The 20,862-nt window shown below is 41.2% G+C and overlaps 1 protein-coding gene across 11 annotated transcripts in view; it reads left to right on the top strand.

Moving 5' to 3' along the window:
* The first annotated feature begins 2,905 nt into the window (after positions 1 to 2,905).
* Positions 2,906 to 20,862, top strand: part of elna (elastin a) — a 53,926-nt gene continuing 35,969 nt past the window's right edge. For 6 of the 11 annotated variants that reach the window (XM_076873187.1, XM_076873189.1, XM_076873184.1 and 3 more), the window contains exons 1-5: positions 2,908 to 3,198; positions 16,315 to 16,383; positions 18,071 to 18,118; positions 19,169 to 19,249; positions 19,456 to 19,482. In XM_076873187.1, coding sequence (XP_076729302.1) covers positions 3,123 to 3,198; positions 16,315 to 16,383; positions 18,071 to 18,118; positions 19,169 to 19,249; positions 19,456 to 19,482 — 301 coding nt within the window. In that variant the 5' untranslated portion in view covers positions 2,908 to 3,122. Of the gene's footprint in view, positions 3,199 to 16,314; positions 16,384 to 18,070; positions 18,119 to 19,168; positions 19,250 to 19,455; positions 19,483 to 20,862 lie in introns of all 11 variants that reach the window. The other 5 variants (XM_076873188.1, XM_076873185.1, XM_076873190.1 and 2 more) reach the window with 3 other exon arrangements.

Genomic DNA, 20,862 nt, shown 5'->3' with positions numbered 1-20,862 from the left:
GCTGATATTGTTTGCATGCCTTACCTAACGTCAAGAAAATCAACACGAGGGAATATGAACATTAACGGGTGGCTGTCACTACTATGAAGGATACTGTGTATCTTGGAAGGCAAGACCCATTAGCATGCATGCAACAACCCAGTCTGTCAGGTTTGTGTCTGAGAGAGTAATGGCTTTGGCCGCAGCTCTCGCCAGTAAAAAAGTACCTCTGCTTAACCTCTTCCACTTAAAATCCAAAATATATGTCCCAGAGCAGAAAAAAAGAGATGCACAATGACAGCTTTGTCAGCAGTGAGGTGTTTTGTAAGTAATGGCTCGGCGTGCGGAGCCAAGATCAATCTGCGCACAGGTGTCTGGAGAGGATGTATCACGTTAGTGATCTAACAGTGGTAATGTTGTGTCTATGAAACACTCACAGTGTGACACAGTTAATGAGTGGGGAGGTAACAAAGTTTTTTTAAACTGATTTGTTGGCGTTGTATTTTTTTAAACCATGAGTAGAAAATACAGCGAGCTGTTTATCTGCTATATTTTTCCCCCAAAGTAGTTTTTGTCACCTGCGCATTCAAAGACAAATACATCACCCACGTAAAAGTAATGATTTGTAAGCAAGATTTGTTGAGCTCAGCCGTGCAGGTGTTGCTAAATATGCTTAGGCAGGACTGACTGAGAAGGATTTGGTTTGAAGAAGTGGTGAAGTGTGAAGATGGATGCTCCAAGGGTCAAGTCAGTGAGATCCTTCTATTACAAAAGTGAAAACAGGATCCTATGAAATAAATGAGATAGAACAGTTGCCTCACAGCAAGAAGGTCCTGAGTTCAAGTCCACCATCTGCCCGGGGTCTTTCTGTGTGGAGCTTGCATGTTCTCTCCGTGTTTGCCTGGGTTCTCTCCAGGTACTTCGGCTTCCTGTCACTGTCCAAAGACATGCAGTTAGTGGGGTTAGGTTAATTGGTAACTCTAAATTGCCCGTAGGTGTGAATGTGAGTGGAAATGGTTGTCTGTCTCTATGTGTTAACCCTACGACAGACTGGCGACCTGTCCAGGGTGTACCCTGCCTCTCGCCCTAAGACAGCTGAGATAGGCTTTCACAGGTGGTTTTAAACTTCTTCTTAAATGTATTAACAGTGTAAATCAACCAATGTTAGTTCTACAACACCTTGGAGCCACAACCTCAAAAGCACCATTTCTCAGCCTGGACTGAGGACACTTTGGTCAGTAGACCTCAAAGTCTGGCAAGTTACATAAGGATTATAAAGCTCACTGACACAGAACATTGACTGTGAAGAGTACAGAGAGTCCATCTATCAATCCATTTTCTTCTACTTATCCAATTCAGGGTCACAGGGAGACTGGAGCCTGTCCCCACTGCCATAGGGCGAGAGGCAGGGTGCACCCTGGAGAGGCCATCAGTTGGTCATGGGGCTAAAACAGAGAATCAAATAACCACTCACACCTATGAGCAATTTAGAATCACCAGTTAACCTAACAACACTAACTGCATGTTTTTGAACTATGTGAGAAAGGTTAGTACACAGGGAGAACCCACACAAACATGGGGAAAACATGCAAACTCCTCACAGAAAAGCGCTGGTCACATGGTGGATTCAAACCCAGAACCTTTTTGCTGTGAGAGAACAGTGCTAACCACGGTGCCACCATGCTGAGTTCAGGAAGTGATCACCAAAATCTTGAACTAAGCCTTAAACTTTGTCACATGAGCTAATAAGAAGCCTTGTAGCAGCCTTCTGGACCTTTTGTAGAGTGTAGGGTGATCCTTTTCCTTTTTCACAAAAGATCAAGTTAGTGTTGGATTGGGTGACCCTGTATCCTCCCTTAGTTACACTGCAATAGGCCTAGGCTGCTGGTGGCTTCTCATGATGCACTGAACATTTCTTCTTCTCCTTTTTCTTTTTCTATGCGTTTACACACCACTTTGCAGTTAATCATTAGTTATTATTTATCTCGGGCTCTCTTCCAAAGTGTGTCTTTTCTCCTGTCTTCCCCCCATCCTCTCTAACCAACAGGTGGATCCCCTTTCCTGAGAGTTTCTTCCAGTTAAAAGGGAGTTTTTCCTTCCCACTCTCGCCATTTGCTTGCTCAAATGAAATGGCGAGAGTGGCGAGACAGTCATTGTATGTCTATATAGATCAAACCAAACTGAACTGAATTTGATCCAGGGATGGTTTGCTCAGGCAATAAAATGTTTAAAAATAGGATCGTAGAAGACAACCAACTTATTTAGGTTGAACAGCTGATCAAATGTAAACCGACCAAAGTTATCAGGGGCACAAATAAAAACTTCACTATTTAAGGAGCACAATTACATCAACCCGGAAGCCTGACATTGACTGAGGTCCTCATGAACTTTCTGAGACATCGATTAGCTCCTAAGAAACATCATCCTTGACTTCTTCACACGGTGTCATCTTTGAGTGACGATTCCTGCCTTTTGCATCGCGGGTTGCCGGGCACAGCATGTTTCAGTTTCCCCAGCTGTTTTTTGAACCAGGGACGTTTTTAATATGTGGCTCTTATATTTGGTGGAAAGATGCTGACTCTTGCTGTGTTTCTTTTCACCCTCTATCCTCAGGTTTTTGTGATTGCTTGGTTAAAAGAGTTGCAAGATCGTGGCACTGCAAGTGTTGAAAAGCAACAAGCTGAAAATTAAAGCCACAGAGTGCAGGTAATTATCTGGGTTTGTTGTTTGCTCTTCCTCAGTCTGTAACAAATAAGTATGCTCTGTATCCGTGCAAATGCTTGGCAGTCAATTCAATTCCTTCTGGATGGGGGTCTTTCTTGCTCCCTCTCCCTCTCTGTATCTGCCTGTATGTCTCTCGCTCTCTCTCTCTCCCTCTCCTTGCTGGCAGGAGCGTCTGTGCTGCTGGCAGGAGTGACCAGAATAAAAACAGCAACACCAGACATAGACGAGGAAATAAAGCAAAGTGATCCACTGAACCAGAGTGTTTGCCCTCTCATAATTACGTTGAGCTTTTCCCTTTTTTCACCCTCCCCCTGCTTCTTTTTTTTTCATCACTCTTTGAGACTTCGGGGCTAGTGGTAATTAGCCAGAAGAGAATAAAACCAGCTGATCGGGAGAGGGGTGGTGCATTTTGGAGCGAGATGGCTAACAGAAACATTCTGTTGCTCTTCTGTGGACTCTTCCTCTTAGCACTGATTCAACCCTCTCTTCAAGGAGGTAAGTGCATAACCGCAGGTGAATGGAGTCATAATTATTGCTGCATCAATCAAAGGTTTAGAACAGGTGCAAAAAAGTTTTGTTCCTAAACTTAAAATCCTCAGTCATCAAAATGTCTGCTGATGCTTATTAGCCACAAGGCAGCAAGAAGTACATATAAAGGCTTTATATAATAACTAAAATTGATATTGTTTGCATCGGATGTTAAACTTTTGCAAAATAAAAATGTTAATTTAAAAAGAGCTCTGCATTATATTGCTTAGTATGCTTGGTTTGCTAATTTATTGATGACTGCTGCTCATTTGATTTTTATTAATTCCCACAATACAATCTATATAGGAAAGAGTTCTTATTTTATGTTTCATGTTCGCAAAAAGTGTGCACGTACATGCTGTCTATGACTTCACACTTCTGTCCCATGCATTTAAATATTAAGTTTTAAATGCCACATATTTATCTTAATGATTGCACTCCCCTATTGCATCATTATTATTATTGTGCAATCTAAAAGTAAACCATAACAAGACGCCCTCAAGTCTCCGAACTCGCTTCACATGCATGTGTTTTAGTGCATTTCAAACACTTGAACTGGCTCCTGTGTGCACACCTATCCATATGCGTGCTTATGTTTATATGGCTGCAGATCCAATCCAAAAAATGTAAGAGGAGGCTCCAGCTGGCTCTTCTTTCTACTCAGGAAAAAACACATACTTCTGATTCACTCCTGATGAACTCCTGCGTTGGACAGAGTGAATGTGAGAGTGACTCTAAAAGCTTTCTGCAGCTCTTGTAGCATGTGTGTACAGAACCGAGGAGCTAGTTTCAAGTGCAGTTTGTCGTTGAGACTTATCAGTTTCAGACTGAAAGGGAGAGAGTTTGCCTCCCACTATCATTCAGCTAGTGAGTTTGCTTTCTCTCCTCTGCCTGCATTGCTTTGATTGCTTCTTAGTCTGGGATTTGGCTGAGATTCTGAGTTATTCAGTCCCCAACTGGAAAACATGTCAAGCATCTGGGACTGAGTATGCTGTAGTCCATTTGTTGTTGTATTTATTTGCTTAAAAGTTACAGCTGTTTATATTCCTTATCTCCCAGTGTCCAAGTGTACTTTTAGGTGCATTATGGCTATGCTGCTAGAGTCCTAAAGTAAATATTTTGTCCATGTAAAGTCTCACTTTTTCTAGCTGTCTTCATCTGATTGTAGAATTTCTTTATCCGTTCTGGCTCATGGCACATCCATCATGTCTTTTTGGTGCCAGGCGCATTTCTATGGAGATTTTGAGATACTTTCATGAAAAATATATAGCAGGTAAAGGAGCCAGCAAATATCAATATTGGCTTAGCAGCGCAACTTTGATCTCAAGATGAGTGTTGAATCTATCCATTTCAAACATTTCTGTGGTGCTCAAACTAGTTCCATCTGTGTCTGTGCACTCTAACCTGAAAAAACCTTCTGGGCACAGTCCAAGGGTAAATTATCTGTGAGTAACACGAACCTCATTAACACCCAATCCACCCATTTAACGGTTCTGCCCAGAAAATGCCTCTTGTGCCTGACAAATTCACGCTTTGAATTATGGTGGACTGACAACCCTCTCTGAATAACTTCAGTCAACAAATGTAAATGAGAAATGGTACTGGAGGAAACATACAGTTACTATAGTTTGTTTGTTTGGATCTCCCTCATGTGATGAAAGAGGCGGACCAACTTGAAGCTTTTTAAACAATGCGTCCTATAGAACACTAGCTATGGTTTTAAGTACCTCAAGCACCTCAGTCCATATGTTGCATTCACACAGACCATAAAACAATTTAACTGGCCTGTGCCACGTTTTGAGCTTGGCTTCAAGGACAAACAAGGACAGAGTTAATGGCACAACTCTGATTGGCAGGACTTGGCTCTGAGCTCTGATAAAAAGGGGGGGGGGGAAGTAGTTTTCTTCCTTCAAAGTGTCCAAAGAATTCAGGAGTTTGGGATATTTTTTTTTTCTTTAGTGCTGCTGGAAGCCAGTTCCACTCATTTGGCATTAGTCATGATCAGCCTCGAGGAATATAATACATTAATCGGTGCCAGTCGCCTGGCTCTAGGTGAACTTAAATGCATTGCAGAGTGGACTGCCATGCAAAAGCCAAAACACCAGTGTTGACATGCAGCAGTAGCTGAGAGTTACTGGTGGGTACCTAAACTCGATGCACTACTTTATTGGTAGCATGTGCTGTGAACACTTCTTTGGCTTTAATCCCTCCTCTGGTGGGGCGGGTTGCCAACCACAGTATACTGGATTAATGTGACATATAGGTGCTCCCAGCGCTCAACAGCTCTACTCTGCAATTACTGAAGCAGTCTATTTGAAGTACCGTCTGAACAACATGCAGATTTTTTGGTGGCGGGGGGGAGATTTTTCCAACAAGGTTCTTCTTCTGCTTCTCTCTAGCTGGAGCCACACAAGCATTTTAATTTGTTGACGTTGAGCGGTTTGGTGTAATTTCCAGCAAGGTGACTTCATTCAGTACACATTTGGATAGAAGCTGTTTAGTTACAAGCACTGATTGGTTTGTTATTGTGAAATAACTTTTATTCCATGTATACATGTCCCACTCTGGCGCATTTCCTGAGAAAGTGTTAGGGAATTGTACAACTCCATCCATGTTTTACATCAAAAAGGTTTTGCAAAGTCACTCTCTGCATCAAAGCACAAAGCAAGGAGCGATTACTAACATGTTGGCTTTCCTATCGCTCTTTTTTTTCTTTTATCATAACTACTGTTAAGAAGGTTACACAAATCGGAGCAGAGGTTAGGGATGGATGAGTTGTTTTAATACGCATTATGTAATTTGAAGAATAATGCACTGCTAATATCCAGGGAACAACCTCTTAGTTCTTGCACTTCTTTTTTTTCACTACCAGTCTTGACTTTATAAACCCAGCACACAGTTTAATGGAAACCAATTCTTTCTCTGACTCACTGCTTTGCAAACCCAATGTGTTACGATTTAAATGCCTACAGATTTTGGATAGTAGTCACTTCTCACCACTGCTACAAAAACATATCAATAATTTGTTTAGCTCTTACTCTTTGTGTGTAAATGTCAGTCTGAGCATCTTCCAGTCAGATGTTTGGTCTGCAATCGAGGAGTGCCAAGTGTTCAACAAAGAGGCACATTATCTCCGATGATTCATTCCAGCCACTATGCAAGCAGCCCTCACCAGGCTGCGAGCTGGTAGGTGCAATCTTACCGGGCCAGCAATCTGAAGTGGCTCCAGTCAGGAATTTTTTCATCTTCGGCCGCCACAGCTGATGTCCAACTTCTTCTTTTAGGTTTACAACAACCTTCTTTTAGGTTTACAACAAACACCACAACAGCACTATTTTTTATTTAAAAAGACACAAAAGAGGATGAGCTGATGAGGAAAAAATGGAAATAAACTATAATTTTAATCAAATGCATCACATGAGGTTAATCAAAATCATCAAAGTCCTCTGCGGTGAAACAATGTATCCTGTGTTGTGATTGATTTTTTTTTTTTGGGGGGGGGGGGTAAATGTCAGCATGTCTATAAAAGCAGAAGTTTTTTCAGTTTGCTGGTCTGAAGCATTCAGGTGTGTGTGTTAACACAATGCCATCTTCCAGCATTGTGATCAGTTCCAGCAAGTTAACACCAAGGACAGCCTGTGCAATCCTCAGAGAGACTGCAACAAACCCAAGAGCAACATCTCAGACTGTACATGCCTCAGTTAGTACATTCAATGTTAAAGTTTCAGACCTGAACAGCTTAGGTTTACAGGTCTGCAAACCATAATGCATGGCGCCACGTTTGGTAAAACCCAAACACAGCTATCAGCACAAAAATCACAGTCCTGGTGGAAAGATGATGATTTTAGCTTGTGTTGCAACTACTGAGCCTGGGCACCTTGCAGTCACTGAGTCGACCATGAACTCCTCTGTACAACAAAATATTCTAGAGTCAAATGTCAGGCCGTCTGTCCGACAGCTAAAACCCATTATTTCACTAGCTGGACCCACGTCCTGATTTTAAGTTTGACAGCATTTTAGTATGTAAAGGTGAATGCTTGGACATGAATTGAGCTGCAATTTGGGGAAAGTCTCGAAGGGGACTGGCTGCTGCTCCTGGGCCTGGCAGATCCCCATGTACTAAATAGAAGTGAAGAAGTTAAAGAATTGAAAAGGTAAGGGAGGGTGGGGCACGTAAACGAGAATGAACAGCTTGTAGAACTGGGAGAACCTATATAGATGAGAACTGGAAGGAGCATGTTTGGAGGCGTGGTCCCGCTCCTGAAATTCCGATACCTAATCTCCAATTGACCATGCAACAGGACAGTGATCCCAAGCACAAAAGAATGGAAACAAAAGTGTTGCAATGAGCCAAAGTCTATGCCTAAACATGACTGAAATGCTGCGGTGGGTCCTGTGAAAACCCTCCTTTTCATTACTTTATAGGGGATTTCTTTGCAAAACACAACACATTTTGAGAAACAAAACTTTTTCATATCTTAAACTACATTTTATAATAATAATAATAATGGATTGGATTCCTATAGCGCTTTTCAAGGCACCCAAAGCGCTTTACAATGCCACTATTCATTCACTCTCACATTCACACACTGGTGGAGGCAGCTACAGTTGTAGCTACAGCTGCCCAGTTAGTTGGTACACTTCACAGTGGTGTTATGTTCAGGTGTCCCATCAGTTAACTTGGTTTTTACCAAGTCAAAAGAAATGCAGGGGACACATTTTGGAACATTGCAAACAGTGGATAATGATTTTAGTCATTTATGGTCCTTTTAACATTTCATTTGTAACTCTGTATCAACCAGTGGAACCAACAATCACATAAATCAGATTTTGGAGGGGAGTCACAACATGAACAACTTGTTCCATTAGCTTGTAGTGATTTCACATGGTTGATGGTTATCTCCAACCACGGCCCAGTTTCCTCCGTAATGCTCACGCTTGCAATCCTCACACAGGAGAGCCCACAGCAGCTGCTCCAAACCCATGTTTGGTTTCAAAGGCATGACTTTCCTAATCTTGTAATGATACCCTGTCAGCTTCCAGTAGAAAGCTACACTAGAGCCACCAGAAGGTGAACCCTGACAGGACTGAAATCTGGTCTTGTGAGTTGTTAAAATTCTGCTCACCACATGCTTATGTTTCGCTTCAATCACTGAAACAAGATGGGAAACCGTAGAAAGGGAAGTTGAAATCATTTGGGGGTGAGACTAACATAGATTTTAACTTTGAAAATTTTCATTTTCTGAACTGCTTCTCACATTTTTCCAACATGCTTTGGAAAATAGTGCAAAAATAGTGGAATGACTGACTGATTGGCCAGCTGTCATGTGTCTGATAACAGGAGATGTAAGAGTGCCAGGAACCGCAGTGTTTGCTTCACTGCAGTGCTCCTTGGGTTGCGCTACGAGAGCTTTCCATAAAGAGAGAACCAAACCTCCTCTTCTGGGACAGCGGTTTTGGATACATGATGTGAATACAGCAAACAGCTGCTAGTTTGCCAAAACATTTTGAAATTTTATCTAAAGCGATAGAAATACAGGCGCAGAATCGTGTAAATGTGATGTAAACACTGTCCAGATCTGCCAATACTTCACAAACTATGCACTGTGAACACAATGGTAATGGCTCTGTAAGCCTTTTACAAAGGGAATGCCTTCATTAACTGTTTACGAGGTCACGTGTGTGTGTGTGTGTGTGTGTGTGTGTGTGTGTGTGTGTGTGTGTGTGTGTGTGTGTGTGTGTGTGTGTGTGTGTGTGTGTACTCACACACGTAAGCGTGTTTTTCATGCACAAGTCAGGCAAATTGCTCAATCAACTCCAAAGACCAATTATTAAACAGCCACAGCACAGGGTCAGGGAAATGTCACATTACTCACCCAGCTTGTTGTAAATGAAGTGAGACTAAGATCTTTCAAAGAGCAATTGTAAAAACTGCCATTAACTTGGGTGGTACTATGGAAAAAACTGTCATTGGCTTTGGTTTGATTTAGTAACAAAACAAGATCTGACTTACAATTTCCTACCTTCACTACGAGCCAGTCATTATTTTTGGGCCCAGTAACCCATATCCTCATAAAAATCAAGTGTGTAAGCCAGTGTACATTTTCCACTTAGGCTATAATATGTGATAAATTCATGAATTACAATGGAAGGCTTTGCTGCCAGTTTTGATGCTCAGGCAATACATCAAATAAATTATCTTGCCAGCTGAACAGCTGATAAACATGTCACTTTTTAATTTCCAGGCTGACACTCAAAACATGACATTAGGCAAAGCTAAACATATCTGGATGTGGGCCTTTCCACTTGTTAGCTTGTGTCTAGTGAACTACGTCATTTTAATGAAACTCAAAACAAGGGAATTAGGCAAACCCAAAACACTACGTCCACATATGTGGACGCGTGTGAAAATGATTTCTATCTAAGCCTTCAGGCTTTTCACAGATTGTCCTCTTTGTTCTCCGTAAATGCAAATGCAAATTCCCTGGAAACGAAATAATCAACTCTCGTCAGAGTTTGAATGTCAAGTGTTGACAAGATTTTCACGCTTGAAGCAACCCTCATTGCTGATACACAAATTTAGAAAGTATTATTTTCCTTGCATAATGTAAAAATATAAATAATGTGAGGTTGAGCTTTTCCACACAGCTGCAACTTGGCTGTGATTTATATAAGACTGGAAGCAAACATTTAAAATAAGTGGTGCGCCTTGAGCTACCGATAAGAAACTGTCTTATAAAACAGTGGCTATTTTAAAAAGTAATAAAAATCTGACTAATGACACTTCTGACACCTTTGTAAGAAACGTGTCCCTCTCTTAGGGAGTCTAGGAAATGTTGCCAATCACTAAAATAACAGAATACATGACAGGGTGAGGAACACTACATGTTGTAATGGGATACATAAATGCACCAACACAGTCTAGAACTGTGTGTTAAGCTACTCACAGGGGTCCCTGTAGCTGAAGTGAATAATGTTGAGCATTTTGCTGCAGTACAATGATCTGCTGGGGAATCTTAGGTCCTTGCATTGACCTGGCCTCCAAACTTCCAAATCCCTTTCCAATTGAGCATCTGTGAGAAACATCAGAAAAAGCTGGAACCAGAAAGGCCCCACACCACAATCTATATCCCAGTGTCAGGGAGCGCAGGATAGCCCTATGGATCCCCTGTCTCCCCTGTCTATGATGCTGACTGGGAGTTGTTTTGGCAGCAAGAGGGACCACTCCACAATTTGATTATCCAAAAACTTTTTTTATTAGCTGTTTTCCCCTTAGCTAGGAGTGATGAGTTAGCTGTAGCCTATTCATGCTGTCATAGGTCCAGAGGCTAGGTAACCTCAGATCAGGTCCTTTATTTGACACAGGCCTAACACAAAGACACACGCTCACTCTGACATCAACACCTACAGTACGGCCAATGTAGAATCAGCAATTAACCTAGTGAGCATTTTGTTAGACTGGCAGAGCTGCAGAGAACTCCACTCATTCATACAAGCACTTTTTTTTTTACATCTACTTGTTTTTCTAAGCTCTGGTGGATGCATCGGCGAGCAACATGAGGTTCAGTATCTTCCACAGGGATACGTTGACATGCAAACTGGAGGTCACTGCAGCCATTGTTTTTTTTTCTGTGGTGAATTTTTAGATCTTTGAAGCTTTTTCCCAGTTCTCTTGTCGCTCTTTTCCCTGTTCTGGCCCCAGTGTTAGCCGAACAGCAATCAGCAGAAGCATACTCCTCCAGCGATGCACAGAGAAGCTCTTGGAGGATTGCACAGGAGTGTATGTGGGTTTGGTGAAAAATCCTCTTTTCCCCATTAGGAAAGTGACAATCCCCACTAGGGTATAAATACCTGGGACTATCCACCATTTGGTTTTAGAACTGAAGAAGCCTCTTAGCTGAGAGGTATGGAAGCCCATTTCCGCCACTAAAAAAAAAAAGTATCCATAACTAGGGATGGGTATTGATAAGATTTTCACGATTCCGATTCCATTTTTGATTCTGTTTAACGATTCGATTCTTTATTGATTCTCTTTAAAAAAGGAGAACACTAAGGTCGATTAGCTTAGAACTTTGTTTTATATCTTCTCTTTGAACAAGATAGAAATTTAGGAGTAACATGGCCTTACAAACCCAGTAGTGAGAGCTTAAGAGATCCAGCCTACGGCTCTTCAATGTGGTGTCACAGGGTCCCCAGGAAAAAAATTGTAAATGTAAAATAATAAAATAAATATTCTTCTGTAGCAATAACAAAGTATAACATAAATTGTTCTGTGGCAATTACACAAGAATATCCAGAAATGTCCCTGCCTACAATTAAACACATTCACTTACCGAAAATCGGGGGCATCTGCTGTGGCAAATGGGTGCAAGGCTTTTACCACAAACTTAATCACTGCTCTGTGACATTCGTCTATCCTGGCCTGAAAGGAGACGCTAACGGTAGACTGCAGCGAGAGCTGCCAGCATCTGAGCCAGCCAGACTCTGTCTCTCTCATCATGGTCACCTAAATGCACAGTAATGGCAGGTTTTGTAATAAGGCAGATCGCGCTAACATAATATGCACTGTTAGTTGATTATTTACCTGCCGCATTAACGGGAGAGGACGTGCAAACGTTACCGCTGCTGCTGGGTTGAGATTCATGAGTCCGGAGCAGAATTAAAAACACGACATTTATTTAAGGTTATCGTGTGTTTTGTGAGCAAATGCTTTTGCATATTCGTAGTGTTTCCTCCCTTAAATGAAAATATCTACTTTGCAAGTATTGCAAGTTGCCCTGTTGTCATCTGTTCTCGTAAAGTATAACCAAACTTTTGAGCGTTTGAGCCGCCATGTTTCCTGCCAGGTAAATGACGCTCCGCAACGTGGTGACATTATTCGGGGCGACTGGAATCGATAAGGGAATCGTTTGCAAAAATGGCAAACAATTCCAAGGAATTGAAACAGTGGGAACCAGTTCTCAACAAGAACCGGGTTTCGATACCCATCCCGATCCATAACTCGAAATTTCAACTTATCAACTTGAAATTTTGAGAAAATTAACTTGAAATTTCGAGTAAGCTCTGCCCATCAGTAAGCTACGTGGAATGCGCACTCGAAGCCGGATCGAGAGTACGTTTGCTGATAGTAACACCATGTGATTCAGCTAATAACACAAGGATTTCGTCATTTGTGAAGCCACACTTTGTGCATTCATGACTGGCTGTAATACTTGTACTTTAGCTGTAGCATTTGTAGCTGAGGGCTTCAGCTTCCGGGTAACAAAGAAATTACGTAATTCATGTAGATTACTGAATTTCGATTTAATAACTCGAAATTTCGAATTATTAAATCAAAATTTTGAGAAAAGTAAGTCAACATTTCAAGGTACTTTTCCAAAATTTTGAGTTAGTAAGACAAACTTTCGAGTTAATAAGTCGAAATTTCGAGTTAAGTCTATTTCTCAAAATTTCGAGTTATGGATCCTTTTTTTTCTTTGTGGTGGAAACGGGCTTCCATAAAGATGTGAAACATCATCACGAAAATTAATTAACATCCAGTCACTTTCTTTCTAAACTCCATAGACTACTATGACTTGAATGACTAAGAACCTACACAGACAGACTAAACTATGCTTGAGGTCTATCTCACACAGTAGTCCCGCTTGCGCTTTTGTTAATCAGAGGCAGCCAATCAGAAGAATGTTTGCTTAAAGTGCTAAAAAAAAAAACCCAGCTTATTTCAGACAGTGGATAAGCTGTGTGCACCAAAACCTCAGGATAGGAATTATTGTGTAAATGATGAAAAAAATCCTCTCGTACAGTCCAAGAATCAAATGATGGAGGTGAAAATAAGGATAATAGGCTGTGTTTTATGTTATGACTGATCAGTCTGTGTAGATTTGGATGTGAGGTTTGGATGTTTGCAATTATCCTGAGGGTTACAGACAGTACAAAAGTGACTTCTTTTCCTTCTCTGTCTTTATTTTTTGCAAAGTTAACTATTGAAGTGTAGCTCAGAGTCGCCTAGTTTACTGGCTACACCACATCAAAAACTTTCTTGACATCTCTTGACAGGTTTCATTGCTTGTCTTCAGTCCCCCTGCCTCCAAAATGTGGCATAAGGGTGATTCATATCTGGCAGGCCCTTAGACACCATGTTAGGTGAAAGTGGCGAATTATTATGTCTTTACCTTTGTGGTGGGTGGAGTGATTGCTCTAAATGTTGCTCCTTTATGTTTCACTCAAAAGTGATGCAGCAATAGCTATTCCTGCTGGCAGGCTTAATTATTTAATGTGGTGAACCACACTGAGGCAAGCTCCATCTTCCATTATGAAGAGAAAACTAGAATTTTGTGCTTTAATCTTAACATCGTCTTCTGTGATTAGCATGCAAAATACCACAGGAAGTCTCAGGATCTCGTCCCCAGATAATGAACTTTGTACTTTGTTGATGACTAGCTTACTGACAAACCATTGACTAAGAGTCCCACAGCTGGACCACATTCAAGTCCAAAGTGAAACTGGTGACAAGTCAAAATTGCTGCCAGGGTTCCTGTGAGTGCATGTACATCATCACCCTCTTAATATGCACAGAGCACCCTACAGAAAAAAATACAGTCTGTGCACCCTATTTAGGTTGTAACAGTCACTAACATTTAACTGATACCAAGAAAGCTTATTTCTCCCTACACAGCAGCCAGTAATTTATTAATATTTTCTTTTCCCCTTCTTATTTATCCGAAGTTGTCACAACTTCTTCTGTTCCAGTGGAGATAACCTGTACCAAGAAGGTTTCTACACAAAAAATTATATTTGTTATTATTACCTTTTAGCTTTTACTCTTAAAAAAAAAGGGGGAGAGGGGCTTTTGCGGGGCCACCAGTCTTCTTTTCTCAACACCATGCACGTCACAAACACCCAGAAAACTTGACTGTGCAGTCTAAATCCTGCTTGCTCTCCGAGTCAGTCTTGTCCTCCACACACATTCCAACACATTCCCATGACCTGGCTGAGTTCATGAGGAACATAAGCACATGATGATGGTGATGATTAAGAAAATCATGAAGAAATCTTCAAATTTATTGACGTAGGTCAGGGCACTTGGCAGAGGTCAGTTTGTGCCTTATTTGGATGCACGGTCTTGGTGAACCCGGTGCACTCTGTGGATGTGGTACAGTAGCACGACTGGATTCTAAGCAGGAGGAAAACTGGAGCAGACCCGCAGTCCGTCCTGCCTCACTTACAATGCCAGCACAGGAAATCCTCCTTTTGATTGCTAAATGAAGACGCAAGATTGAGAACAATAACTGTGCGTCCACTGTGTAGTGCCTTGCACTTGAGCTCTATGCCATGGAGCCACGGGCATGGGCAAACTAATGGAGACTGACAAACATGTGCACTGCATTTCAAATTACTACAAAGCACTTTTTTGTTTCAGTCTGTAAGGCCAAACCTCAAGAAATGTGATCAGTCCAGCACTCTGATCCTTCCAGCGAGGATAAGTTAAGAGAGACCCTATCATTTGTCCTACACTGCAGACAACCACAGGGGTTATAAGACCTTTCTTGACGCATTACTTTTTGCCCAACACAACATTTTATCTCTTCATCATAAAAAATCGTGTTTATCCCTTAACTATCAGCACAGTTGCAAAGTATCCGAATGAGTGTGACACTATTGTCCATAGCTTCACTGCAAACCACTTACAGCTGCATCAGTACATTTAAATTAAAGATTTTCATACATAATTTGCTTGTAATTTAATAATCCAGCTGTGTGTTAAAAAATATCTTCTTCTTCCAGTCCAGGTGGTTCCTGCATCATCCTCTAGGACTGTGCACTTCACTAGTTCCCCCCACTGATTAGCACTGCTTTATTAGCCTCAGCTGCAAAACTGATAATAGTTGCACAAATCAAAAATATGTCACAGGTTGTTAGCGCTTTCTTCAATCTGGCGTACTCGATAAAATGCATGGGCTGGGTTTTTTGGTTTTGGTTTTGGTTTTGTTTTTTTGTGCCATGTGTGATGAACTTCGATTCATCCAGCTTGGACAGCGATACCTTGTAATGTTCCTCTTCTAATGGCCTCACCCAGTGGACGGAACCGAAAGCCCAGTTTTCAAAGTGTATTCTCTAATAAACACATGAACGCCTTTGACATGTGTTTTAAATTAAATTGCCTTCCAACACATATAAGAGCCATTAAACATAGTGGTCTTACAGCCACATTCTCTCATTTACATTGTGTTTTTGTGATATAAACCAGGTTTTCCCCTCAAAAAATATTACTTGTAATTTTGGCTTTAGCTCACCGGTCCCGTTGGATTTAGCTGTTAGTCCTCCCAGAACAACTGCAGTCATTTTTTTTAAGTCTCCATTTCTTTTTATTTCTCTTGTTGTTCCTTGCACACATGAGGCCACCATGTCTGGGATCCAGAACGACCATCTCAGGAGTTACTCACAGTTGCAGCCAAAAATCAGCCGAAAAATAAGGCTAGGGGATGCAGGTGGGGGTTGTGGGTATCCAGAGTGGTGCAGTAGGATTCAGAAAGAAAGTTTCCAACTGCAGTACCTCATCAGTATGAAAACGATTTGAATTTTCTCCTCATCAAAGTTATAGTTTCCCTTTCACTGTGGATTCGGCTGCAGCGGCTGTGTGCACGTTTCATTTAATTTCTGCAACCTGGGGCGGATGTGTATACCAAGGACGGATTCCATTTTTGCTTTATAATAATAATAATAATAATAATAATACATTTTATTTAAATAGCGCCTTTCAAAGCACCCAAGGACACTGTACAACAGATAAAAACTGGAAATATACACAATGATAAAAATAGAAGATAAAAGTTAAAACATACAGAAATTTAAGAATAGGCAATTTTAAACAGATGAGTTTTGAGGGTGGACTTAAAATGGGTCACGGATGATGGAAGTGTTTAAGAGTGTTTGTCCAATAAATGAGCTATTTGTTTAGAAATGCTATTAGAAGCAATGTGCTTTTTTTAAAAAAAAAAATGGCTGCATGCCCATATTTCTAGTTAGTGTCACATGTGTTTGTGATAGAAGATAACTTCTTGCTTTTTCTGATCTGTGCTCCAGGTGTGTATCTACCACCTGGTGCTGGGTTAGGACCAGGAGGCGGTGGAACAGGAACTGGATTCTTTCCAGGTAAAAGAGCATCCACCCAGTGTCTGCACAATTTAAAAACAAAAAAACATCCAGAACGCAGCCACTATAAACAAAGTCTGCTTCTCTTTAGAAAAGGTATGAGAGGTACATTGAACTACCGTGGAGCAGAAGTTTAACTAAAAGAAATAGTAGTATAAGAATCACTGCAATGTGAACATGCAATTGACTCAAAATAAAGACACTTGCAGTATTATGTGCAAAAGAATACGAGAAACATAGCACTCTGCTTGGCAGTGCTTTGTCATCAAACTTCAAAGCTGAGTTGACAGTTAAGTCTTGGCACTGATGATTCAAATGACTGAAAGTGGCTCACACAGATTTAACGTTCTTATTTATAACTGAAACCTAAGGGGTCTGTTTCTGTCAAAAGCATAAACTGGAAAGTCTGAAACTGAGTAAATATTTAACCCAAAAAGTCTTTCAAGGGTGAAAATGTGCATGTTTGTGACATGTAATCATCCTTTTCTCTTGTTGTATGTACTCAAAAATATACACTCATATGAAAAAGAAAGTTTTCACATGACTTCATGCAGTCCTGTCAAAGCACACTCTTACTGCCTCCAGAAGAATTAATAAGGTAAGGAGGAGCCAGGTGCTGCTAATCAAATGCGTATAATTAATCATGAGGAAGTGTGACCATTTCCAAAGGTTGCCTGAAGAAAGCGTCTTTTCTCTAAAATAAACATGACAGCATGGCTTAGGCTTGCAAAGCTGCATTTGAACAAACCACAAGATTTCAGGAACAATTTCCTTCGAGCCAAAGTAGAAATGCTTGGCCCTAACGCACAGCATTGTGTCTGCTGAAAACCAAACACAGCATATCAAACACATCATACCACAGTGGTGCAGGGGGGATGATTTCGGTTTATTTTGTAGCCACAGGACTTGGGCACCTTGAAGTCACAGAGTCGACCCTGAACTCCTCTGTCTCAAAGTATTCTAGAGTCAGATGTGGGGCCATCTGTCAAACAGTTAAAGCTTAGCTCAAACTGGGTCATGCAACAGGACAGTGATCCCAAAAAATTTACAACAGAATGGTTGAAGCAGAAAAAAATTAAGGTGCTGCAATGACCCAGTCAAAATCCAGACCTCAACCTGACTGAAATGCTGTGGTGGAACCTTAATAGAGCCGCGCATAAACAAATGCCTGCAAACCTCAGTGAACTGAAGCAACCTTGTACAGGAGAGTGAGCCAAAATTCCTCTGCAACGATGTGAGGGGCTGATAAAGTCACACTGAAAATGATTACTTCAAGTTATTGCTGCTAAAGTTGGGTCTATAAGCTATCGAATCATGGGGCATACTCGATTTTTCACCAGACTGCACGGAGTCCTGTGCAAAACTTGACTGCATACAATCAATGTATAAGCACATGCATTCAGTGATTTATAACATATACCTTAATGTATGCATGTGCAGCATTGTCATTTCTGGAAAAGGAACACAGATTTTGAGCCTCACAAGCGGACTTATGTGACCGTGCTTCATCATGATATAAAAACTTATATGCAAGTATGTAGTAACCCTCAGAAGATGCCACAAGACACTCCTGGTGTCCTGAGAGAACTTATGACACAAGTCAGCTGGCATGATGATAAACTGTGATTTACCTTACTACATGTAGGCAAACCATAAATCAATGGTTGTATGACTGTTATTTTACTAGGGGCTGCTGGAGGGTTCCCTGCGGGCTATAAACCAGCTAAAGCTGCAGGTGAGTAGAAGAGATTTTTTGATTTATGACTTTTCCCCCCCAAAAAATAAAAATAACTTCTCAAGAATTGCATCTGGTTTATCATGAACCGGAGCATTCATGTCTCTGTCTGTGATGTGGACAATTTAAACAAAATTATATCATAAAAGTCTTCTTCAAATATGTATATTGGAAGAATTGTTTTTTAGCCTCATGGAGCTGTGCATGGATCAAGGCGATTTTATGATGAATTCAACTTGGTTTAACTCATTGTCTTCCAGCTACTGATTAATATTTATACATTTTTAATAAGCTTCAGCATCATCTAGGCCGCTCTTTGAAGAGAGTCTTTCATTCGGCTCAGCCTAAATCAGCGATATTTTCCATGTAAGTTTCTATAAATCGAGAAAGTAGTGTCATTGCAGGCACAGGTATTCAGTCTGATGATTATCATTTCACACATCAGCAGCAGATACTCACACACACAATTTTAGCAGCAGCTTTACACACCCTGTGTAGTGCCCTGGCAGGGCTTCAGCTCCCATTTGCTGAACAAGTTTGACCTTGTGCACCTTTTTCATTTTTTTGCTATATTTTATGCTAATGCTATTTGAGGGCTATGCGCACGTTAAGTTTACAACATTAAGCATGCAACAGTGTAACATTAGTTCCATAAGAAACAGACTGCAGTCCTTGAGACAAATTTCCCTGTCAACGCTCGGATTTGGTTCGGCCGGATCAAGGGGAAACAACTGGTGAGACTTCCTTATCACGCCACCACAAGCTAAGATTAATTAAATCCAAGGGATATTGCTGAGGCAGTAAAACAATGTGTTTGAGGGCTGACCGCTTTTAATAAGCCTGTTTGCTGGAAGGCATTATGAGTTTTCTCTTATATGGTCTTTAACAATGATTATCGTGATAATTAACAGCCATCTCCAAATGGTAACGATGAAGACAAAATGACGACATGACACAAGATCGTTGCAGAAACAAACACAGCAGTGCGACCGTGATCAGCCAATCATTAATGTTGTCATCACTTTTGTCATCATCTGCTGTTTCTGTCAGGAGGTTATGCAGGAGGAGGTGGAGGCCGAGGCCTATTCGTGCCAGGGGCAGGTGGCCAGGTCATTGCAGGATTGCCAGCAGGTATGAAGCAACTGCGCTTAATTGATTTAGCTGTCGACCAGCAATGCACCTGCCTTTAGGAGCCGCTGTCATTACACATAATCAGGCAAAGCATTTCGGCATCTTAAGTCATAGCTGTCCGTTTGTGTTAAAACAGTTTAACAAATTATGTCACAATCAGATAATCACACAGTCCTCGCATATTATGTTTGCTTTGACTTCAACAGGACAAGGTGGAAAAGCCCCTAAACCAGGTAAGCTGGAACATTTTTTTAGTGTTATTGTGGTTTTTATTCTATCGTTTTACTGATATTAAAACAGACTCTGATTTTTACATGGAGCTAACACTAATCTACACTTTCACAAAATATTTTGAACCCACTATTTTTGCTCTGTTTCCACATGATGCAGTATTGCAATAACAAGGAGATTTTACACCATGTTGGACGGTCTTGAAAGGAAGGAACTCTAGTCACTCTATGGTCTGCATTACCTTTACCCACCCAGTCCTTAAAGAGACAGTCTATTGATCGGGTGTCAGCAGGTTGTCCTTATCAGCCCTGGCGTTTTTTGTGGTGGTGGGGTTGGCATCTCTCTGGGGAATCCTGACTGGGTGGGATCATACATACAGATTTCTCTACCTCTGCTGCATGAAAAGGATTAAGGAGTGATGATTGGCAGAGTGCAAACAGCTATCAACGCCTGCCAAGCAGTGGTGCCAGAGCACTGATTAATGTTATTGTAAAGCTGGACCCTCACAATATCTGGAAACCTCCGTGTTGAAATTTACCACAGCCCTTCTCTCCGATACTGTACAATAAATATTTTCCTTTGCTGTATTTTAGTCTGCACCGCATTGGTGCTCTAGTAAATTTAGCCATCATTTAATTTCCCCCAAGCACCGCTGAAACAATCGCAGCCTACCTCTCTGTGTTTAGAAAGATAAGGGACCAAGCAATGGTTCTATAGTCCTGATAACACATGGAGCGGGGTCCCTCTGGAGTGCCACACCCTCACCCTCCAACCAGAGAAGCTGGAAAGCACTTTTGTGAAAATGACCTAATATCCAGCATTTGGTGGAAGTTGACTTTGGCCGGGCGCAGCAGAGCATTACTGGAGAAATATTGCGCTTTTGTGTGCATTTAAGACCCCTCTCTTCCTCACCGTGTACACGGCAGGAATTAAATTGGTGAGAAAAAGGGAAGTGAGAAATGTTTTAAAAAGCTCCTTTCGTGTTTGTTTTAGATCAGTGCTCCGCTCTGAATCCATACTAATCTTTGTTGTATGGAAAATACTCACAGTGCATTACTGGGGTTTAGCTAAGACGCTTTTTTTAAATGGAAAAGAAGACTTAAAGTCTCAGGGGAGCAGTAATATGTTCCGCTTCATGGCTGTTCACAAAGCTTTGAATGTTGGTTTCCATCAGAGCTGCTTTCCTTTCCATCAGAGGAATATTGCCTGAAGCCTTACAAGCATGAAGCCTCCATTAATACACAAATGTATATCTACAGTTCACCTGTAAGTAAGACTCACACAGCGGCAGGTAGAATCCATCCCATTGGTCAGTGTCTGCAGGCTTGTGCTGCAGAGAGAACATGCAACTATCACGTGAAAATTCACTGACATGTTTTTAG

Source organism: Maylandia zebra, linkage group LG14 (genome assembly GCF_041146795.1).
Source record: "Maylandia zebra isolate NMK-2024a linkage group LG14, Mzebra_GT3a, whole genome shotgun sequence".
NCBI classification, from domain to species: domain Eukaryota; kingdom Metazoa; phylum Chordata; class Actinopteri; order Cichliformes; family Cichlidae; genus Maylandia; species Maylandia zebra.
Note: the sequence above shows the minus strand (reverse complement) of the source record. Positions and strands in the feature narration are given on the sequence as shown.